The sequence below is a fragment of the Myotis yumanensis genome, unplaced genomic scaffold (assembly GCF_028538775.1).
Source record: "Myotis yumanensis isolate MYYU_CA2020_CCGP unplaced genomic scaffold, mMyoYum1.0.hap1 SCAF_8, whole genome shotgun sequence".
NCBI classification, from domain to species: Eukaryota; Metazoa; Chordata; class Mammalia; order Chiroptera; family Vespertilionidae; genus Myotis; species Myotis yumanensis.
The window spans coordinates 70,757,635-70,780,605 of record NW_027223759.1 but is presented as its reverse complement, the minus strand read 5'-3'; the positions used below and the strand labels follow the sequence as shown (position 1 = coordinate 70,780,605).

The 22,971-nt window shown below is 36.5% G+C and overlaps 1 protein-coding gene across 1 annotated transcript in view; it reads right to left on the bottom strand.

The window, feature by feature from the left end:
• Window positions 1-22,971, bottom strand: part of LRP1B (LDL receptor related protein 1B) — a 1,706,338-nt gene that overhangs the window by 516,438 nt on the left and 1,166,929 nt on the right. The window contains exons 31-32 of the mRNA XM_070423500.1: window positions 22,419-22,513; window positions 2,710-2,859 (exon numbers count right to left, since the gene is read on the bottom strand). Coding sequence (XP_070279601.1) covers window positions 2,710-2,859; window positions 22,419-22,513 — 245 coding nt within the window. The remainder of the gene's footprint in view (window positions 1-2,709; window positions 2,860-22,418; window positions 22,514-22,971) is intronic.

The following is a 22,971-nucleotide window of genomic DNA, read 5'->3' as shown; positions in this document are numbered from 1 at the left end:
GACAGTACTGCATTTGGAGCATGTCGCCTTCTGCACTTCCACCTGTGCCTGATGGCTGGGTGTGGGGAGCATCCAAGAAAGGAGCAGTGGCACCTGACAGCACTTCAGTCCTGGAGAGAGCTGCCCCTCCAGTCATCACCTACAGTTAGACTATTCAGTTCCTCTCCATGTGTCCCTGGCACTTCTAGTGCTGCTGTCTCTTTGCTGGAGTCTAGGGTTGGTATTCATGAGAGAGTGAGTCTATGCTCAGGCCCTTTAAGAGGACCCCTGTGTCTATAGCAGCCCTCAGTGTCACCTGCATGGAATCCTTGCTGATTTTCACAGCCATATGTTGTGGGTACTTCTCTTCTCTGCACTCTTGCTCTGGGCTAGGGAGTCTAGTGTGGAGCTAGGACCCCTTGCTCCTCAGGGATATCTATAGCTGAGATACCCTCCCAATTCCTAACCCCACACATGGGTATGGGCTCTGCCCATTTTGTGTCTCTGCCCTTCCTACCAGCCTCAATATGGTTTGTTCTTTATATCCTTAGTTATCTGAGTTTTGTTCAGCTAGTCTTTAGGTGGTTCTCAAGGGTAGTTGTTCTATATTTTAGTTGTAATTTTAATATGGTCATTGGAGGATATGAGCCCAGTGTTTACCTACTCTACCATCTTGACCAGGAAGAATTAATATAATTAAAATATCCATACTACCCAAAACAATCTATAGATTAAACACAATTCCTATAAATATACCAAAGACATTTTTTTCACTGAACTAGAACAGATAATCCTAAACTTTATATGGAACCACAAAGGGCCCTGGATAGCCCAAGCAATCTTGAGAAAGGACAAAGTTGGAGGTATCATGCTACTTGATAAACAGATTATACTACAAGACTATAGTAATCAAAACAGCATTCTAGTGGCATGAAAACAGACACATAGATTAACAGAATGGAATAGAGAGCCCAGCAATAAATCCATGCCTATATGGTCAATTAATGACAAAGGAGGCAAGAATATACAATGGAGTAAAGATAGTCTCTTTAATACATGGTTTTTGGAAAATTGGACATATACATGCAAAAATATGGAACTAGTCCACTTTTTCACATCCTATACAAGAATAAAGTAAATTGGATTAAAGACTTAAATGGAAGACCCAAAATCATAAAATTCCTAGGGGGAAAAAACAACAACAAAAAACATAGACAGTAAACTCTCTGGCACTGCTCTTAGTAATATTTTGGTAATTCTCAAAATATTTTAAACTGTTCATTATTATATTTGTTATGGTGTAATCATTTTGGGAAACCAGGAACTGTACCCATGTAAGACAGCTAACTTAATTGATAAATGGTGGGTATGTTCTGACTGCTCCAGCAGCAGGCTGTTCTCCATCATTTTCCCTCTCATTAGACTTCCGTATTTCTTGAGGCACAATAATATTAAAATTAGGCCAGTTTATAACCCTATAATGGCCTCAAAGTGTCCAAGAGAAGGGAAGAGTCACACATAATTAAATCAAAAGCTAGAATGACTAAGCTTGGTGAAAAAGGCACGTAAAATGCCTAGACAGGCCAAAAGCTTCATGTTTTGGACCAAACAGCCAAGTTGTGAATCAAAGGAAAAGTTCTTGGGGGAAACAAAAAGTGCTTCTCTTTTAGTGAACATACAAATGATAAGAAAGTGAAGCTGTCTTGTTGCTGAACTCATTCCCGGTGAAGATAATGTGAAGATTGTTGAAATGACAACAAAGCATTTAGAATATCATGGGAACTTGGTTGATAAAGCAGTGGCAGTTGGTAAAGCAGTTTGAGAGAATTAACTCCAATTGTGAATGCTCTACCATGGGTAAAATGCTATCAAACAGCATCACATGCTACAGAAAAATCACTGTGACGAGAAGAGTCAATTGATGTGACAAAGTTCATTGTAGTCCTATTTTTAGAAATTGCTACAGCCACCAGGACCTTCAGCAACCACTACCCTTACCAGTTGTCAGCTATTGACATTGAAGCCAGACCTTGCACCAGCAAAATGATCACAACTCTTGATGAACTCAGATGATGGTTAGCCTTTTTAACAATAATGTATTTTTTTTTAATTTAGGTATATGCATTGCTCTTCTATACATAATGCTATTACACACTTAATAGACTACAGTATAGTGCAAATATAACTTTAGTATGCATTGAGAAAACCCAAAAAATATTAGTGTGACTCACTATCTAGCAATATTTGCTTTATTGTGGTGGTTTGGAACCCATCCTGCAATATCTCTGAGGTATGTCTATATAGAAAAGAATTATTTGCTGGAGAATAATTTCTATTATTGTTCAATGGACCCTGTGGCCTTGTCTCTTGAATTATCTGCATGGATCAAACTATCTTTTATAAGTAGAGATAAGCTACATTTGTTATTGTGACAAATACACAAGGCCCTTAGACTTTAAAACACTTCAGTAGGACATAAAAAATAATCATAAAACAATTCACAGTAAGCCAAGAATCAATAATAGTAAAGTCCCTGATCTGTATAATGTTACAAGTCTGTTCGCTAACATTAAGAAAAGAAGAAGAAGGAAAAAAACCCTCATAGAGATGTGCAATTTAAATGTGCTTCTGGAATTAATGGAGCAGTGACTCTTGTCAGCCTTTAACGGATCATAATTAATCAACCCCCAATCAATAATAACATCCTAACTATAGAACCACTGTACTTACCCATGATGGTTAGGGCTGTAGCTTTTGTTAATTCTTCTTTCATTGACTCTATTACTTCTAAATTACCACCATCTAGGTTGCATCTATTTATGGTTCCATTTCCGGAACTGATCCAATAAAGCTTGTTTTCCACATAGTCTATCGATAGACCTGTAATTAAATTATATATCTTAAACATAAGGGTAGCCACTTAAATTGCAATAGTCACCTAGCACTACATTTGAGCGGGGGGAAATATGTTGCAAACTCAGATTTTTGTCTGAAAATATGAGGTCTAGCTAATGGAAAATATATGGGGGGGGAGGGGACAAAAGCAATTTAATAATATAATATATAATACAATAACTAATGAATACATAATACAAAGGTAAATTCTGTGTTTTTCATACTTACAACTGTAAACCTACTTTTGCATATATATATATATATACACTGTTTTAACTTTCTGTGAAACAATATATTTTAACAGGAACTTAACCATTATCTCTGTTGATCATCACAGCAATCTTGTGACACCGAATTCTACTTTACAGATAAGGAACATAATACAAAGAATAGTTAAAAAATGAGTCCCTAGATAGTAGGTGGTCACCCCCGAAATTTTAATAAAGGTACTATTTCCAAATTGAGTGCCTGGCCTCTTATTATACCAGTTGTCTTCATAAAGTTTTAAAGTGTAATACTCATTTATGACACTAATTTGACTTATATAATGTACAATCTCTCCTCTACTTTTAGTAAAATTTACCTTAGGCAGACTTAAACTTAAATTGGGTGTTTCAACTTTTTTTCAAGTAAATTCAAAGGTGGAAGAATTTCAAGAATTAATCATTTCACTGATATATCAAATTGAATGGGGAACATTTAGGGGCTGCCTAGAAAGATAAACCATTCAACAAGTGAACTAAGCCAAAGTCACAATGTGTCAATCTAGGTTAACTTTATTATATAGGATGGACCATTTCATATATTGTAGTTGTATTTATGGTTTTTAAAGTCTCAGTACATGTACATTTTGATTGCCGAGGGTTCTTAGTACACATCTACTTAATTACATGCATGTTAAATAGGCTTGGGATCTACATTATAACAATAACTCTGTGGCTCCAATTTGGTCATCTGTGATCCAGAACAAGGTGTGGAGCGCAGGTATTGTATTCCTGAGTATATGTGGACATATATGTAACTCAGGCATACAATATGGTAAACTCTCTGAGGTCTCCCTCAGGGAATGGGTTGAACAAACCACAAAAACTCTCCTCCTCATAAAAAATATCTAATGTTTTGTTTTTGTTTTTGAAAAAAAGGAAGAAAGGGAGGGAGGAAAGAAAGGAGAAAAGTAGGGACAAAGGGAAAAGGGAAGGATGGAGGGAAGAAGGGAGGGAGGAAGGGAGGAAGAGAGGGAGGGAGAGAGGGAGGGAGGGAGGAGAGACAAATGAAGAGAATTACAAGTTCAAGTGCATTGAGAGAGGATTAAAACAGCACAAATTTCTCAACTATAGATAGTCCCAGGTCAGAGAGTGGGATTGGCTTATCAGACCAGTTTTAATCAAGTAGAAATAATTCAACAAGTCTATAAAATATACCAGAGATTTATTGACTTATTGGTATGTTTTGCTAATAGAAGTCTGGATGGTTCACCAGAAAATTCACAGTTCCCCAAATTAGATATTTCAAGGAAGACATTTTCATTCTTTTGTTTTTTATTGTACTTTTGATGACCCTGGTAAGTGATTGCTTTTAATCACAATGGAAAAATAATCAAATCATGACTATCATAGTCATATTCTATGGTGTAACATTTTCAGGGCAACACTCTATTCACCATTCAATTTTTTATGAGAGAAAGTTGGTTACTCTGCAGGTACCTAAGTGCATCTTTTCTAGTATTAAAATGAATTTTTAGTGGTTTAGACCACTCAATTTCCAGAAGTGCTCTATTTTACTTTCTGCTTAGTTGACTATCTAGAGCACATAATTCCATCTCTAATCACCAATGAAGATATCTTTACTACAAATTTATGATACAAAATATAACCCCAAACTTTCTATTGCTGAATTTCCAACAAGACTTGAATAAACAAATACATTCATGAAGAATTCCCTTTAGGAAGGTTATCTATCCTTCTGTGTACTTTAAATTTTATCTCTCAATCAAGCCAAATCATCAGAGAACAATATTACATTTTTATATCGCTGTGTTTTTGTCCCTCTCTGAATCTCTTGCTGAATTGAGCTTTGGCATTATGCCCTTGGTTTAAATGAAGGATGCTATATCAGATACAGTATCTGAAAACAGTACCTCACACAGTGACCTCTTTATACAAGGACCCATGGGAGAAATTTCTTTCAGGACTCAGTGCCAGGAAAAGCTATATATGGAAAATATAAAATTGTAACTGATCATATTTCTCTCTTTGCTTTGGCTGCAAAGAAACTGAAGAGTCCTATTGTGAGCCATATACAGCAATTGTAAAGAAACTGCATTTATACTACTAATTTTACTCCTGGCTTAAGTAGAATAATCTATTATTGTACTTAACCTTGGGTTTTAAAATCAGCATTATTCCTGTCTTTCTTAGGGAATGTCTTTAAGTTTCCTCAACCCCTCTTTTGAAGGAGAGGGCATTTTTACTGACTGTGTCTAACTTCAAATTAGTCTGCAATGTCAGAACTTTCTCCTCCACCTAACACCCTGCCGTTTCTAGAGTCTGACTTGCACAATGTAGAGCAGTTATCAGAGAGAGCAGGAAAGTTACACAATTTGGGTCAACGTTCCCCAGAGTCTACTACTCAACACCTTTGTTTCTGAACTGTGAGCGCCTAGGGAAGGAGCTGTGTCAGTGATCTTTTACCTTCAGTGCCTAGCATGATGCCTAGAGCAAAGAAAAAATTATAAACATTGACTGGATAAATGATTTCTTTAAATAATCCCAGTATTAAAATTACTAGAGGCCCAGTGCACTAGATTTGTGCACTCAGGGGGTGTCCCTCAGCCTGGCCTGTGCCCTCTCACAGTCTGGATGTGGGGAGCGGGCCTAAGCTGTCAGTTGGACATCGTTAGCGTTGCCATGGAGGCGGGAGAGGCTCCTGCCACCACCACTGCACTCAAATGGGCTCCTGGCTGAGTGGTGCTCTCCCTGTGGGAGCACAATGACCACCAGGGGCAGCTCTTGCTTTGAGTGTCTGTCCCCTCATGGTCAGTACATGTCATAGCGACTGCCCATTCAGTCACTTTGCAATTAGCCTTTTATTATATAGGATAAATTGTCTTCAAGGAGTTCTGCCTAGTGAAGTAAAATAATAATCACAACAGACATATATATATGTGTGTGTGTGTGTATTTCATATACTCAGATGTACACACAATATTTTCTCAGTGATACAGGTACACCAAAATTAAAACTTCTGTTCTGTGAAAGCCAGTAAAAGACAAGCTTCAGTCAGAAAAAATATTTGCAATCTCCATATCCAACCAAATACTAGTATCAACAAAAGAATTCTCAAAACTCAGCAGTTAAAACAAAATTAGAAAATAGGCCAAAAAAAAAAAAAGTGAGCAGGCATTTCACAGAAATAAGATATACAGATGGCGAACAAGCACATGAAAAATATGTTCAATATCATAGAAAAATTAAAATGGCAATGATTTAAAAACTTACAAGACTGGCTAAAACAAAAGCAGTCATGAAATTATATGTTAGCGAGTATGCAAAGAAAAACTGGATCACTGATATACATTGCTAGTAAGAATGTATAGACACTCTTGAAAAATGCTTGGTGTTTCTTATAAAATCAAGCATGCTGCTCCCATAGGACCCAAAAATTGCATTCTTAGGAATTTATTACAGAGAAATGAAAGCTTATATTTATACAAAAAGCTGTACTTGAATATGTATATCAGTTTTATTTGTATTAGTCAATAATTAGAAACATCCTAACTCCTTCAACAGAAGGATTAAGTATACTATATGTACATATGATAGCATACTGCTCACTAATAAAGAAGAAAGAACTATTGATATATTGAACAATTTCAATGACTCTCCAAGGATATAAGCTATGTAAAAAAAATAAATAAATAATCCAAAAGGTTATGTGCTCTATGGTTCTATTTATATAACATTTTAAAATGATAAAATTTTACAAATGGAAGACAGATGGTATGTGGATGGTAAGTAGGATAGGAGTAGGTGTGGTCATAAAAGGGCAACATGACAGATTATTGAGGCATTAGAATTATACAGTATCTTGACTGTGGTAGTAAATATAGAAATCTACACATGTGATAAAATTTATAGATATAACTACAGAAACAAAAATGAGTACAAGTGAAACATAAAATATAAATAAGATTGTTGGATTGTATTAAGGTCAATATCGGGGTTGTAATCCGGCTGGTATAGCTCAGTGGTTGAGTGTTGACCCATGAACTGAGAGGTCCCTGGTTCAATTCCCAGTTAGGATACATGTCTAGTTTGCAGGCTCAATCCCCAGCAAGGGGTGCAGGAGGTAGCCGATTGATGTCTCTCTCTTATCAATGCTTCTATCTCTCTATCCCTCGTCCTTCCTCTATAAAAATAAATAAAACATTAAAAAATAAAAAAGATAATGTCTATATATGTACATATACGTATATGTCTGTATACTATACACACAGGTTTTAATATTGTACTATAGTTTTACATAATGTTTCAATTGGGGGAAATTAAATAAAGTACACATGGGACCTCTCTGTATTACTTTTTATAATTGAATGTGAATCTAAGCTTATCTCAATAAAAATTTCAATTAAAAAGGAAAGCATGCTATTCAACAACTAGTTTAGTATATACAGGACCAGAATATGCCACTCCAGAATATACCATTTTGGCTTAAAGATTATTCTGAGTCCAAGACATTTGAGAAATAGCAGGTGCACTCTGTCCTTTATTTGCCTAAAAGTAGACTTAATATCTTCATCACTAGTCTAAATTGATCATCCTAGAGATGGAACTGAGAGGAATCTACATAACAAAGCTCACTTACAACCCTTATCTTCCATTAGTTTTCCTCAGTTTCACCACTCCTCCGTTTGTCTCCCACACTTTTCCTTTGTCTTGTCACTTCTGAACAAATGTTTTGCTTTTTGTTAAGATGCTATATAAGCCTGAGTTCTGACCACTTCTTTGAGTTACTACTCATCAAGGACCATTTCCCATGTGTATACATGCTACTTGTATTAAAAAACACACACACACCATTTTTCTTTTGTTAATCTGTCTTTTTGGCAGTTTAATTTCCACTATTCCAGTCAGAGAACATAGGAGGACAGAGAAAAAAGAATATTTTTCCTCTTATACTGCCCAAATTTTAAATTGATCTAAATTCTTCCTTGGAATCATACTTCTCAATTCACTGAGTTTTAAGAAGTCATTAATACCATATAGAGTTACAGAGATAAGTTAATTAACTTAGTTTCTTTTGCTTATCATATCAAGCTAAGATTTCATCATCTCCTCCATTCTCTAGCACATATATTATTATACCTGGGATAATTCATTATTTCAAGCTTGATGAGTTGCAAAAATGATGTGCCTTATAAAAATAACATGCGAGGAAATGAAGGAAAGACCAAGACAAGTGACAGACTATTTCTTGAGAAGAGTTGTATTCTAAAATATTATTTTAAAAGCTTTAATTCCAATAGTTATATAATTTCCCAAACCTATATTCAATAGCTTGATAGGTAAAGGGGAACAAAGTATTCTTAAAAGCACTGGATTATGTAATTTTAATATTTTTAAAATTATAGTTCCTGTCAATATAATGCTAAATATTTCCTTATGTTAGAGATTTTTTCCTATCTACACAGAAATATTCAGTTTTCTTGATATATCACACTCTTTTGAGCCTATTATGCTTATTTACCCTTCCTGCCAAGAATAAGGAAAACCCCTTTTCCTATCGGTTCTTTAAAAACTAAAGCATAACCCTGGCCAGTGTTGCTCAGTTGGTTGTAGCATTGTCCCATACACTAATGGTGGTGAGTTCAATTCATGCTCAGAGCACATACCCAGGTTGTGGGTTTGATACCCAGTTGGAGTACATACGGAAGGTAAATGATTGATGTTTCTCTCTCTCCCTCTCTCTATTTCTCTCCCTTCCCCCTCTCTAAAATCAATAAAAATAAACAAATATATAAATATTTACATAAGTATATTTATCCTTCAATATCTAGTTGAAATTTCAAAATACCACCAATTTGGTTACAACTCATCTCTATTTTCCTTCCCCACAAAGAATTACTTGTTTTCTCTATTTTTGCAGTACCTAATCATATTAACCTTATGGTGTCTGGAAGCCAGTGCTTATGAACAACAATAAATGGTTTTGTTTTGCTTAACTTGACTAAAAATTTTATTAAATGATTTGTAGGTATCTATGTCTTTTTCATTCACTAAACCATGACCTTCCAGGTTTTATTTTCAGGGTGTGGTACCTAGTATATACTTCATAACATTTTTTATATCTTTTTTTTAATCTTTAAAAAATGAGTAAATGAATGATCAGAGGAAACAGTATAATACATTTCAATTATTTGTGTACGTATGCATGTGTAACTTTAATATTGTTCTGTCAATTCCTCTAATCTTTTAAAAAACCTATTGTTAACATTTATTTTGAGGTGCACAGCTTTATATATTGATTGTGCTTTATACATGATAAAAGTGACTGTGATGAATAATGAGTGTGTATAAATAACTGCATTATCAAGCGAAAAAAAAAATACCCAGGAATTTTTTTAAATGAGACCCCTTGAATTCTTTTGATGGGGTAAAAAGTGCTTATGAATGTTATCCATGGATAGGTTTCAAAATCTACATTATGTAGCATATGGGTTGAAATGATTAAATAATAAAATGTGTTGTGTAGGTTTCGAGAAGGTGTACTTGACGGTTGAATAAACAAATAAATTTTGGTTGAGATTGCATTAAAAGTAAAGGGAAAACATCAAGGAAATAAAATACAGTGTACACAATATTTTTAAGAATAAGCCATGGAGGGCAATGCTGATTGGCAGGCCAAGTTGCTTTATGAGGCTTAAAAGATAAAATTCATAATATGTAAACATTTTAAACATTGAAATGGCTTTAAGTAGTAAATTAAAATCCTCTGTTATGCAAACTGCTCTGAGCACTTAATGTATCCATGACAGAGCAATAAATCTTAATTGAGAATATTTAATTCAACAATGGATAACTGGAAGGTTGATTTGTATATAACAGAAACAAAGTTATTCAGCCCAAACTGCCTGGAGGCTGTAATTACTTAGTCTTCAGTGATACTCAAAAGATGTTATGCTGGGTGTTCTGATAAGATTATAATGCACTTCTATTTCAAGTGTATGGATTTAATAGCAAACAAGCAAGGGAAATCCAGTGAAATAGAATTTAACAGCAATTTCACAAACTGGAAAGCCTGTATATCAGTGACATTGCTGTTTAAATCTAGCATTGAAAGATTCAGAAATAATCATGTGGCATAATAATTGGCAGAGAGGTAAAACTGGTTCTTGCCTATGCCTGGTTGTTTAGAAAAGCTGACTGCTGAGTCCTAATTGGGCACATATTTCTCAGAAGTACCCAAGCTCTGGATTTTCCCTCACCCTCCATGCTTGAAAGAGAACCAGTTTCATTGCCTGATCTTTGCTTGACATCAGGTTCTTGCTATATGAAATGAGCCTCTATGGCAGCGGTTCTCAACCTGTGGGTCGCGACCCCTTTGGGTTGAACAAACCTTTCACAGGGGTTGCCTAAGACCATCGGAAAACACATATATAATTACATATTGTTTTTGTGATTAATCACTATGCTTTAATTATGTTCAATTTGTAACAATGAAAATACATCCTGCATATCAGATATTTACATGACGATTCATAACAGTAGCAAAATTACAGTTATGAAGTATCAATGAAAATAATTTTATGGTTGGGGGTCACCACAACATGAGGAACTGTATTAAAGGGTTGCGGCATTAGGAAGGTTGAGAACCACTGCTCTATGGGCATAACATAATTGCTAAGATTTAATATGGTTTCAAATATAAGATAAACTGATATTTGAATTCCGACTCTACCACTCATCACCACAACTAACTTCTCTCAACAAACCTCAGTTTCTGAATTCATAAACATTAAAGGAAGACTTCCAGAAATGATTACCGCAAGATGATTAATGCAAAGCATTTTGCTAGTGCTTGGCATATTCTAAGTGCTTAAAAAGTAGTCACTGTAATTATGTTATTTTTGTTTCCAAAGTGAGGATGGTTCTATAGTAACATACTTCCCAGGCTAAGTGCATGCAACACAAAGATGCAGTTTCATGGTAAGAATACAGTTCCATAAACGGTAGTAGATAATGATTGTTTTGAGTTGATACTTCCCAGCCTCAACAGAAAGACTTTTGTGTTTTCTCCTAACACACTGGGAAAAAATAATTTATAATCTGACAATCAATACGCATGAGGAGAAAATAAACTAAACAGCATCTCCTCCTCACCTAATAACCTAATTTTTTTTTTCACAGAAATGGCTAGGGAATGCAGTGAGCAGGTTTAAGCCACACATTGCTCAGACAGACTCATCATGAAAATATAATCACACTAATTCCCTGTAGTGATAAACATCAGTGAACTTCAATGAGTAAATAACACAGTAATAAATATCTCCATGCATATATCAGTATTTCATGGGCATGATCACCATGTGTACCAACAAATACAGGTTTGTATTTATTTTCTTCACACATTTATATACCCATTAACAGTACTGGAAAATTCCATTTTAGAAATAATCCCAGGAGAGTAGTTCTAGAAGCATCCGGTAAAGTGGGGTTACAAAAACATGAATTGTTGAGAGTATTTCAAAGATTCTTCTATATCAAATGTTTCCTTCTGAGTCTTCACCTTAATATTACACTAAATAGCAGTTTAAATTTACATATAAAACCAAGAAAAATATTTTGTTCACTAATTTGCATCACACCTCTAACCTATCCATAAAAAGAAGAAAAAAAAATAATAGCAACAAATAATTTTTTAAAAATAAGAAAAGCCAATAAACCAAGTATTTGGTATAAATTAATAAACAATATAAGTTCTTTAATATAGTTCAACAAAATGTTTCTAGATCAAAAGGAAAAAATACTATAACTTACTAGTAAAACAATAGTTATGATGCAACATAGTTATAAATCAGTGCATCATCTTAACCGCCCCTCCCCCCCATATTCCTCACAAATAAAGAATTTAAATATAGTGGATATTGCTGGGACTTTTCTGCTATAAACTTATTCACAGTAATATTTTTATAGTTAATTTACAGATAAGGGTTTTTCTAGCCTATAGGATAAATAAAAAAATTATGACAGGTTCAGGGTGAAGAGGGGTTATTATAAAAATATTTTAGTTTTATCTTTATACCCTGTGCCAAAGGCATTGTCAATAGATAACTTGAGCAATACTATTTTTGCCTATTCTTTCTTTGTATGAAAAATCTCTGAGTTGCTAATGAGAGGCTAATGGCCACAGGGTAGACAGGGGAGGGTGAGAAACAATAAGAGGAATAAGTGGAAAAGCCAATTTAGAGACCAAATACTTCCAACATTTCCTCCCTAGCCATGCATTTCTTCATAAACAACTAACTTCAAATGAGAATACTTTAATTTGTTTCCTACACATCAGATACACTGAATGGAATGCATCATGAATCTATACCCAGATCACCAAGTATGCACTTCTTGCACATAGTAATCCCAGTCAACTAAGATACTGATAGACTCACCTTTCCCTGGAATGTGATTACTAAACCCACCCGTCCCTGGAATGGTGATGACTTACTGTAAATGCGATGTGGCCCCAACCCAGAAGGAACACCCTGTATGGACATATACATTGACTAACCAACCAGCTCTCGCCAAGTACCCCAAGCCCTCATGCCTTCCTCATTCTCCTTAAAAAGAGTTCTAACCGCTGCACATGCTGCTACTCTCCCTTTGCGAGACAGCCCGGCAGGTCTTTCCTCTATTGTAATAAAGCCTGTGTCACCTGGTTTTTGGCCTCCGACTGATCTTTCATATACAGGAATAAATCTTAGTTTTATTCAATTCTGTAACAGCTTCTTTCTGTGTAATAGGAAACAGTATTCACTCTATTCAACAAATATTTATTGAAGATCTACTTTATGTCCCACACTGAACTTTGAACTGAAAACACAATGGTAATAAAACAGATATGGTTCCTAACTTTGTAAGGTTTTCTTTCTAGTTGGCAAACATTCAACCAACAAATGGAAAATTAAAATAAAGGTAAGAGCTAAAAATGTGAAAAATAAATGATGCTAAAAGTGTCTCTAAGATACTTCAGCTTAGTCAGGGAAGTCAGGGAAGTCAGGGAAAGTTTCTTTGAAGAAATAATACTTGAGTTGAAATCTGGTAGATAGGTGGCAAACTAAGAGGAGACAGGGGACATTTCTGGGTGAAGGAATATACTGCTAGGGGAAAGAGATTGGCAAGTTGAAAGGAAATATATATATAGGTGAAATGAATAAGTTTTAGTCACGATTCAATTCCTTTTAGATTATAAAGTCCATGGGGAAAGGGATTGTATCTCCCTATTCATCTCTTTTCCATTAGCCAGGATAATATAGGAACTCTTTTTTTTTCTTTTCCTTCAAGATTCCACAAACAAACAAACTCGCATATGGATCTTTACCACTCATTCCTGCCTCTCTTTGTCATTATTATGGTAACACTGTAAGGGAAGCATTATGTAAAAGTCATCTATGTGTCATGCACAGGACTTACCATTACATGTTAACAGTAGTCACATACCACATGGATTTGGATTTTATAAAGAAAAATTGATTATGGAGTTGTTTGTTTTTCTTTCTCTCTCTCTTGCTCTCTCTCTCTCTCTCTCTCTGTCTCTGTAATATTTATAGGTAAATACTTCTGCAACTATTCAAAACATTCTCAAGCATTGTTTCTTTCTCTCCTCTAGGTTAAAAATGATATATTATCACATTTTATATAATAATCTACAGCAAAGTTAACATGGTTCAAAACTTGTGATGTTAGTGTGCCAACATGGCTGGGCCACAATCCCCAGTTATTTGATTAAACACTAGTTTAGGTTTTGCAGTGAAAGTATTTTGAAGATGTGATTATCATCCGCAATCAGATAACTTTAACGAAAGGGAATTGTTATCCTAAATAATCTTGGTGTGTCTAAATCAATAGTTAAAAGGCCTTAAGAACAGGACTGAGGTTTCTTTAGGGAAGAAGAAATTATGCCCCAGTGGACAGCTCGGCTCCTGCCTGAGAGTTTTCATCCTGCGCTAGGATTTCAAATTTGCCTAGCCAGCCCCCATAATCTCACACACTAAATCCTTAGGATACATCTCCTTTTATATACCTACTAGAGGCCTGGTGCACAAAAATTTGTGCACTGGGGGGAGGGGTCCCTCAGCCTGGCCTGTGCCCTCTCGCAATCTCCCTGGGTCACAGATCAGAGGCCCAGACCCGCGGACAGCTACTGGCGCTGCCTGCCCCACCTCCCTGGTCACAGATAGGAGACCAGGACCCTGCGGGCAGCGTCTCCTGCTGCCCACCCCACCTGCAGTATGCAAATTCAACAGCAATCTTTGTTGGGTTAATTTGCATACTCTTCTAATTGGCTGATGGGCATAGCAAAGGTATGGTCAATTAGCTTCTTTGTCTTTTATTAGTGTAGATATTTATATCTATCTGTCATCTATCTATTTACCTATCTACACAAGCTATCGGTTTTATTTCTCTCATGAACTCTGTTGGATACACAACTGTGTCCTATTGTAGATAAGTTATTAGAGTCAGCTGGTGAAAAATATATTAGTGTGCACATTTTCTTACAAAGAATATTTTTAATTCATTTTAAATAAGGAAAAATGATCCAAGAATTTTATAGATGAGAGCTAAAACCATTCTCTATATTAACTTGGCTTTACTATTCTCAGAAACTCTTGTCCAGTAAGATAAGATTTGCAGATAATATTATTGTCCAATTTAGGAATTTCCTGACTAACCCAACAACTCTTCAGCAAACAAGCACCAAATGACACTTTTACCTTAAGATACTTTGAACCCACCTTCCCTCAAAATCTTCTTTCTGTATCCACCAACCAAAAATTATTATATCATAATCCTTAATCCTAACCAAGACCCCTATTGAAATATCTGTCTTAAACCAGAGTGCAAAATCTCAGTTACTATTTCATTGGCCCTTTCCCCTCTGAGACACTACTAAGATGATGATGAATTAATGCTGACTTTTATTGTGGTACACAAGAAATCTGGCTTTGTCTACACCACAGGTTGTTTTAGTAATATTTTGAGAAGCCCAGATTTAACATAGAGGAGAGACAAAAATAAACAATCATGTATTCACTATATAGAACTGAACACTATTAATACTTTGTTTGTATTTCATTTGAATCTTTTATGAAATATAAAATACATTCTTTTTTAAAATATAAAAATTTCCCTTTGAATGTCATTATTGTTCCTTTCCAAATACAACTGTTATTATAAAATTAGTCTGCATAGTTGCAGTTTACTTTGTCCATATCTTTGTGAATATGTGCACCCAGGATCAATGTATATTAATGATGTGTGTTTCATTTTAAAGATATATAAATGGTATCATGCCATATCACTCTGCTAATTACTTTTCTCACTCAATGCTCTTGAAATCTATTTATGTCTTCATATATGTTTATATACACAAATATGTCTGTAGGTATATATGGTATTTCAGCACATAATCATGCTGCATTTATGTACTCCTTTTTCTTTTTTTAAAAAACATTTTTTATTAATTTCATTGAGGAAGGGAGAGGGACAGAGAGATAGAAACATCAATAATAAGAGGTAATCATTGATTGGCTGCCTCCTGAATGCCCCATCCTGGGGATTAAGCCCTCAACCTGGGCATGTGCCCTGACCTGGCATGGAATCGTGACTTCCTGGTTCATAGGTCAACGCTCAACCACTGAGCCATGCTGGCTGGACTACTCATTTTTCTTCTGATGGTGATTTACACTTTTTCCATTTTATTTATTATGAATGATTCATTGAACATCCTTGTATTTGTTTCAGCGCACACACACACAAGACTCATAAGGAAACAAAAGATACACACAGACTAAAAGTAAAGTGGTGGAAAAAGATGTAGCATGTAGACAGAAATGAGAAAAATGCTGGGGTAGCAATACTTATATCTGAAAAAATAGAATTTAAAACAAAGGCTACAGTAAGAGACAAAGGACACTATATAATGAGAAAGGGATCATTCCAATAAGAGGGTATAATCATTATAAATATTTTTGTACCCAAAATAAAAGCACTTAAGTATGTAAAGCAAATGTTGATGGACATAAAGGGAGAGGTTGATAGTAATAGATTCAGAGTAAGGGATTTTAACCTCCAGGGACATGAATGGAGAGAACTTCCAGAAAGAAAACCAACAACAAAATTATGGCCTTAAATGATACACTAGATCAGGTGGGCTTAATTGTTATCTTCAGAGCATTTTACTCCAAAGCATCACAATATATATTTTTTTCAAGTGCTCATGGAATATTTTCTAGGATAGACCATATATTAAGGCACAAATAAAATCTCATGAATTCAAGAAGATTGCAATCATGCTCTGGTCAATGTGGCTCAGTTGGTTGAGCATCATACCTTGCACCAACAGGTCACCAGTTCAATTCCCAGTCTGCCATATTCTCAGATTATGGGTTCAAGCCCTGGTCAAAGTGTATATGGGAGGCAAACAACTGATGTTTCTCTCTCTCTCTCTCTCTCTCTCTCTCTCTCTCTCTCTCCCCTCCCCCTCAGCTCTCTCTTTAAAATAAATAAAAATATATATTTTTTAAAAATCTTGAAATCATATAGAATTTTCTCTGGCTATAATGATATGAAACTAGAAAGCAATCAACCATAAGAAGGAAACTGAAAAACACACAAAGACATGGCAGCTAAATAACATGCTACTAAACAATGAATGGTAATAATAAGATCAAGGAAGAAATTAAAAGATACTATGAAACAAATGAAAATGAAAATACATAATCCAAAATCTATGGGACACAACAAATGTAGTCCTAACAGGGAAATTAATTCCCTCAAGAAACAGAAAAAAAATCTCAAATAAACAATCTAACTTGATACTTAAAGAAACTTGAAAAAAAACCAACAAAGCCCAAAGTGAGAAGAAACAATAAAGATCAGAACAGAAAAAAAACCCACATAAAAACACATAACACGAAATAGAATCTAGAAATACAAAAGATCAATAAAAGCAAGTGCTATTCTTTGAAAATATAAATACGAATGACAAACCTTTAACCAGACTAATCAAGAAAAAGAGGACCCAAATAAATAAAATCAGAATTGAAAGAAGATAAGTAACAACTGATATCAACAAAATACAAAAGATTGTGAGAAAATATTTTGAACAACTTTATGCCAATAAGTTGGACAATACAGAAGAAATGGATAATTCCTAGAAACATAAAATGCTCCGAAACTGAATCAGGAGGAATCAGAGAATCTGAATAGGCAGATTACAACTAGTGAAATTTAAGCAGTGATAAAAATAAAAAACAACAACCTCCAACAAACAAAATTCCTGGACCAGGTGGCTTCATAGGGGAATTTTATCAAACATTCAGAGAAAAAGGAACAATTATCTTCCTCAAACTATTCCAAAAAATTAAAGAGGAGCAAAGACTCCCAAGTTCATTTTATGAGGCCTGCATTATCTTAATTCCCAAACCAGAAAAAATGACACTACAAAGAAAAAAAAATTATAGGCCAATATCCAAGATTAACATAGATGCTTAAATCCTCAACAAAATATTAGCAAACCGGATCCATCAATACATGAAAAAGACCAGAGATCATGATCAAGTAGGATTATTCTGGGGATACAAGATTGGTACAATATGTGCAAATCAATAAATGTGATATACCACATAAAAAAAATGAAGAATAAAAACCACATGATCATATCTCTAGATGCAGAAAAATCATTTGATAAAACCCAACACACATTTATGATAAAAACTCTCATCAAAGTGGGAATAGAAGGAACATACCTCAAGGGAATAAAGGCCATATATAACAAACTAGAGCAAACATCATACTCAATGCGCAAAATCAAAAGCATTTCCCTTATGCCAACAAATTAGACAATAAGACAGGGATGTCTACTTTCACCATTCTTATTCATTATAGTACTGGAAGTCCTAGCCACATCAATCAGACAAGAAAAAAATAAAATAAAAAGCATCCAAGTTGGAAAGGAAAAATGAAAACTGTCATTATTTGCAGATGACATGATACTATATGTAGAGAATCCTAAAAGTTCCCACAATAAACTACTAGTACTGATAAATTAATTCAGTAAAGTAGCAGGATACAAAATAAATATCTAGAAATCAGTTGCATTTTTATGCACCGATAATGAACTATCAGAAAGTGAAACAGTATTGAATTTTAAACTGTAAAATAAAACATGTATTCTTCTGGTAGATTTCTATGAATTCTATTCTATGATTATTCTTACTGAATTCATTTATACTCTAAATACTACAGACAATCAAATCATTCATATTCCGGTCTATTGGACCCAATATATCTTCCATTACTTCTGTTTAAGGTTCTACTATTAAAGGCCAGACATGCTCCTCATAACTTTTATTCATTCAATTCTCATGAGAACTTTATAAAATAGATATTTTTTCTTGATTTTACAGATGAGAAAAGCCAGCACCACGAGCAAATAGTAATTTGCCCAAGGTCACTAAGTTTAATGAAATCTAAAATGATTTAGTTTCTGACATGCTTTAGAAGAAGGACAGTGTCAAATTCTTATCAATAGATCAAATACAGAAATCTGATACTAAAAAATCTGTTTATTCAATAAATTTCTAAGTCAAAAGACATACACAATTCTAATTAAGATATACTTTGTAATAAAGATTCTGTGGGGTTTTTTTCTGGTAAAGTAGTATATCTTGCACAAATTAAAATGAAAAATTGTGACTTTGGATTCATTTAAAAGTAATTTTCAAATCTTATCTAATAATAGACAAACATGGTAATTGACCGTACCTTTGCTATGCCTCCCATTGGCTAATCAGCATGATATGCAAACTAACCACCAACATACTGTAGGCAGGGCGGACCAGTGCGAGCTGCCTTCCAGGCCCCCGAGTGCCGCCTAGGCCCCGCCCCCAGCCCGGACCCCTGTGAGCGGCCCTGGGCAGCAGGGCTTGGTGAAGCGAACGAGCCACCTAATCCCCGCGGGACACCTGTGTGTGGCCCTGGACGGGCGGGGCTTGGTGGCGCAATTGGCCGAGGAAGCCCTATTCTTGCGGGAATCCTCCTGCAATGGGCTTCTAGTCTTATCTAATAAAAGAGAAATATGGTAATTAGCCGTACATCCATTACCCTTCCCATTGGCTAATCAGGGTGATATGCAAATTAACTGCCAGCCAAGATGGCGGCCGGCAGCCAGGCAGCTTCAAGAGAACATGAGGCTTGCTTGCTTCAATGACAGAGGACTCCAACGTTCCCCGCCTGCTGCTGCCGGCCTCTGAGCTTGCAGTTTGAAACATTGTAACAAATATAGAAGCTAAACAAAACCCCAGAAACCTGCTTTCAGCCAGCCAGGATCTCAGAGCTGGAGATGATACAGTGTTTCAACTATAGAACCCAAACAAACCAGATACCTGCTTTCAGCAGCCGAGGCCTAAGAGCTGAAGCCGAGCCTCAGAGCTAAAGCTGGCCCAGAATAAAAAAGAAAAAAGAAAAAAAGGAGCAGTTGGGAGCTTCAGTCACTCGCCAGCCTGAAAACATCCTTCAGCCCCTCAGGCAGACTGGCCAGGCACCCCAGTGGGGATCCCCACCCTGAAGGGTGTGTGACCAGATGCAAACAGCCATCATCCCCTCATCCAGGCTGGCTGGCCAGGCACCCCAGTGGGGACCCCCACCCTGATCCAGGAGACCCTTCAGGGCAAACCAGCCGGCCCCCACCCGTGCACCAGGGTACTATCCTATATAGTAAAAGGGTAATATGCCTCCCAGAACTGGGATCAGTGTGACAGGGGGCATCGCCCAAACCCCCTGATCGCCCTGCGGCTCTGTGTGACAGGGGGCGGGCCACAACCTCCCTATCCGCCATGCTCTGTTTGTGACGGGAAGGCGCCCCAACCCCCTGCTCTGTGCCTGATAGGGGGAGTTCCCAACCTCCTGATTGCCCTGTTGCTCTGTGTGTGACAGGGTGCAGCGCCCTAACCCCCTGATCGGCCCTGCTCTGTGTGTGACAGGGTGTGGCACCCCAACACCTTCCCCCACGGGCCCTGCTCTGTGTGTGACGGGGTAGAGCCATAACCTCCCCATTGGCCCTGTCCTGAGTGTGACAGCGTGCGGCGCCCCAGCACCCCCCCCACACGGGCCCTGCTCTGTGTGTGACGGGGTAGAGCCATAACCTCCCCATTGGCCCTGTCCTGAGTGTGACAGCGTGCGGCGCCCCAGCACCCCCCCCACACGGGCCCTGCTCTGTGTGTGACGGGGTAGAGCCATAACCTCCCCATTGGCCCTGCCCTGAGTGTGACAGTGGCGGCACCCCAACCCCCTGATCCGCCCTGCTCTGTATGTGACAGGGGGTGGTGCCCCAACTCCCCTTTCGGCCCTACTCTGTGCGTGACGGGGGGAGCTCCTCAACCCCCTCATCGGCCCTGCTCTGTATCTGACAGGGGGAGCTCCCCAACCCCCTCATGGGCCCTGCTCTGTGTGTGACAGGGGGGAGCTCCCCAACCCCCTGATCAACCCTGCTCTGTGCGTGACGGGGTGGCACCGCAACCTCTCCATTGACCCTGCCTTGAGTGTGACAGAGGGTTGTGCCCCAACCCCCCAATCGGCCCTACCCTGAACGTGACTAGGGGTAGCATCGCAACCTCCCGATCCGCCCTGCTCTGTGCATGACGGGGCGGCGCCCCAACTCCCCCATCGGCCCTGCTCTGAGCCCGACCAGGGGCTGCACCTAGGGATTGGGCTTGCCCTCTGCCACCCGGGAGCAGGCCTAAGCCAGCAGGTCGTTATCTCCCGAGGGGTCCCAGACTGGGAGAGGGCACAGGCCGGGCTGAAGGACCCCCCCCCCCCCAGTGCACAAATTTTTGTGCACCGGGCCTCTAGTATAATAATAACTGACATGGAGTAGACATCTAATATTTGTTATTAAAGGTCGAGTCTTCCATCTATATATGCTTAAAATATCATTTGGCACGTAACACTGGAGGGACCAAGTATAAAATGTAAGTAGCAACACTAATTTCTTTCTTGTAAACTTTTCTTATATAAGCTGTTAGTTTTTTTTTTCTTTAATTTATTTTGAGCAGAGAAATGGATATTGAGCATTAAAGAAGATAAGGTTTTCCCCATTAAAGAAACAAGCATGTAACCTAAAGCTACTACATTACAATATAAGGACTTTATTTGCACGTGCTATTATCAGCATACTCATTTTTACATTTTAAATATTCTGAATAACTCCAGATAAGTGTTAACTGAATTGGTTTAGTTCAAAGTAAGTCATTTGTATGGCTCCCAATCTTTAGAGCCCTTGTTTCTTTTGTTCTATCATCTTCCACACAGAAATGTTAGCATTTCATTTTACCTTTAATTTCTAACACTATTTTGAATTTCAATTGTGTATCAAATTTTAGAAGAGTCCAAGGAAAAGAGCTGTTTAAGTATCATTTTATATCAGATGTTTATATATGAAGAAATTATTTATTGCAAATATTGTTGATACTACACCTTTATTAAATCATCACTATTAAAAATAACCTATTTTAAGTAAGTGTACTTCCACATTTCAAAAACTGAAAAAAAAGTTTAAAAACTTCATGGTGTATTGATTTTACTCCCAAACTAAAACTATACTATATGCAATTCAAAATTATTTTCTTTTGTATATTCCATCATTTTCACATTTAACATAACATCAAAATCCAGTTTCATTTACGGATTTTTTAAAAGGTATTCTGAGATGACAAATAAGCAATATGATAATTCTTGCCTCTCAAAGAAATATTCGAAATTATGAGGGATGAGTGATTATAACTTGAAAAGAAAATGATGGTGTTTTAACAAATAATATACAATGGTTGTCAAAGGTAAAAAAACAAACTAAATGAACACAGCTGAGAGTGAATGAAAATAAAATAGCAACAACTTAACCTCAAATCATTCTAACTATTAATAATGGCACAATAATGATGGGGAAGTCTCAGTACAATATATTGGGACTGTAGCAACACAGACATTCACTGGTGAAAATAAGGTATTTATTACTTACATTAAGTTTTAAGCAACTCCAGTGCTTAAGTTATTGTAAAAAGACTCTTATCAAAAGACTTTTATTTTTATCCATAAAAAGATTGCTTTCTCCTTACCCCACATAGACCCAATGTATTTAATAAGATTGAAAATTTTCTAATTTAATTTATATGACTAATCTGTAATATTTTCTTTCAGATTCTAGAGCAGAGATACATTGCATAATATAGTTTTATCATATTAAAAACTGCAGTGATTATTCAAAAGACAACTTACCCACTGGTTCCTTTTGATTCTGAAAAAGAATTTTGCTATTACTGCCATCCATGTTTGCCATGTTGATTGTGTTTCCATCTGTCCAGTAAAGTTTCCTTAATTCAGAAAAGATATGGATTAAAATATTAGATGTATATCTGCTTGTTGACTAGAAATATACATGAAAGAACAAAATTAATGTTAAAGTAAATTTTTGGCCCAGTATTAATTTCTTATAGGAAGGTCCCAAATAGTTGAGCCACTTGCTTATAGCAACCTTCATATTTGCCTGAGAAGAAAGCATCACTCTTGCTTTTTCCTGTAACTGAAGGACAATTTTCTATCTCACTTCTTTTTACCTCCTACATTCACAATTGAATATTTAACTATGACTACAGTAAATTCTTCCCATTCAAAGTAATGCATCAATATTGAGTTATCTTGGCTTTGATAAATCAGGCATCTTAGAAAGGAACTGTCATTTCAACCATCCCCATGGAAAATGCTAAGAAGAAAGAATTTATTTTAGCCCTACACAAGCTTTCTATGTGGGTACATGCTGATTAACCAGTAA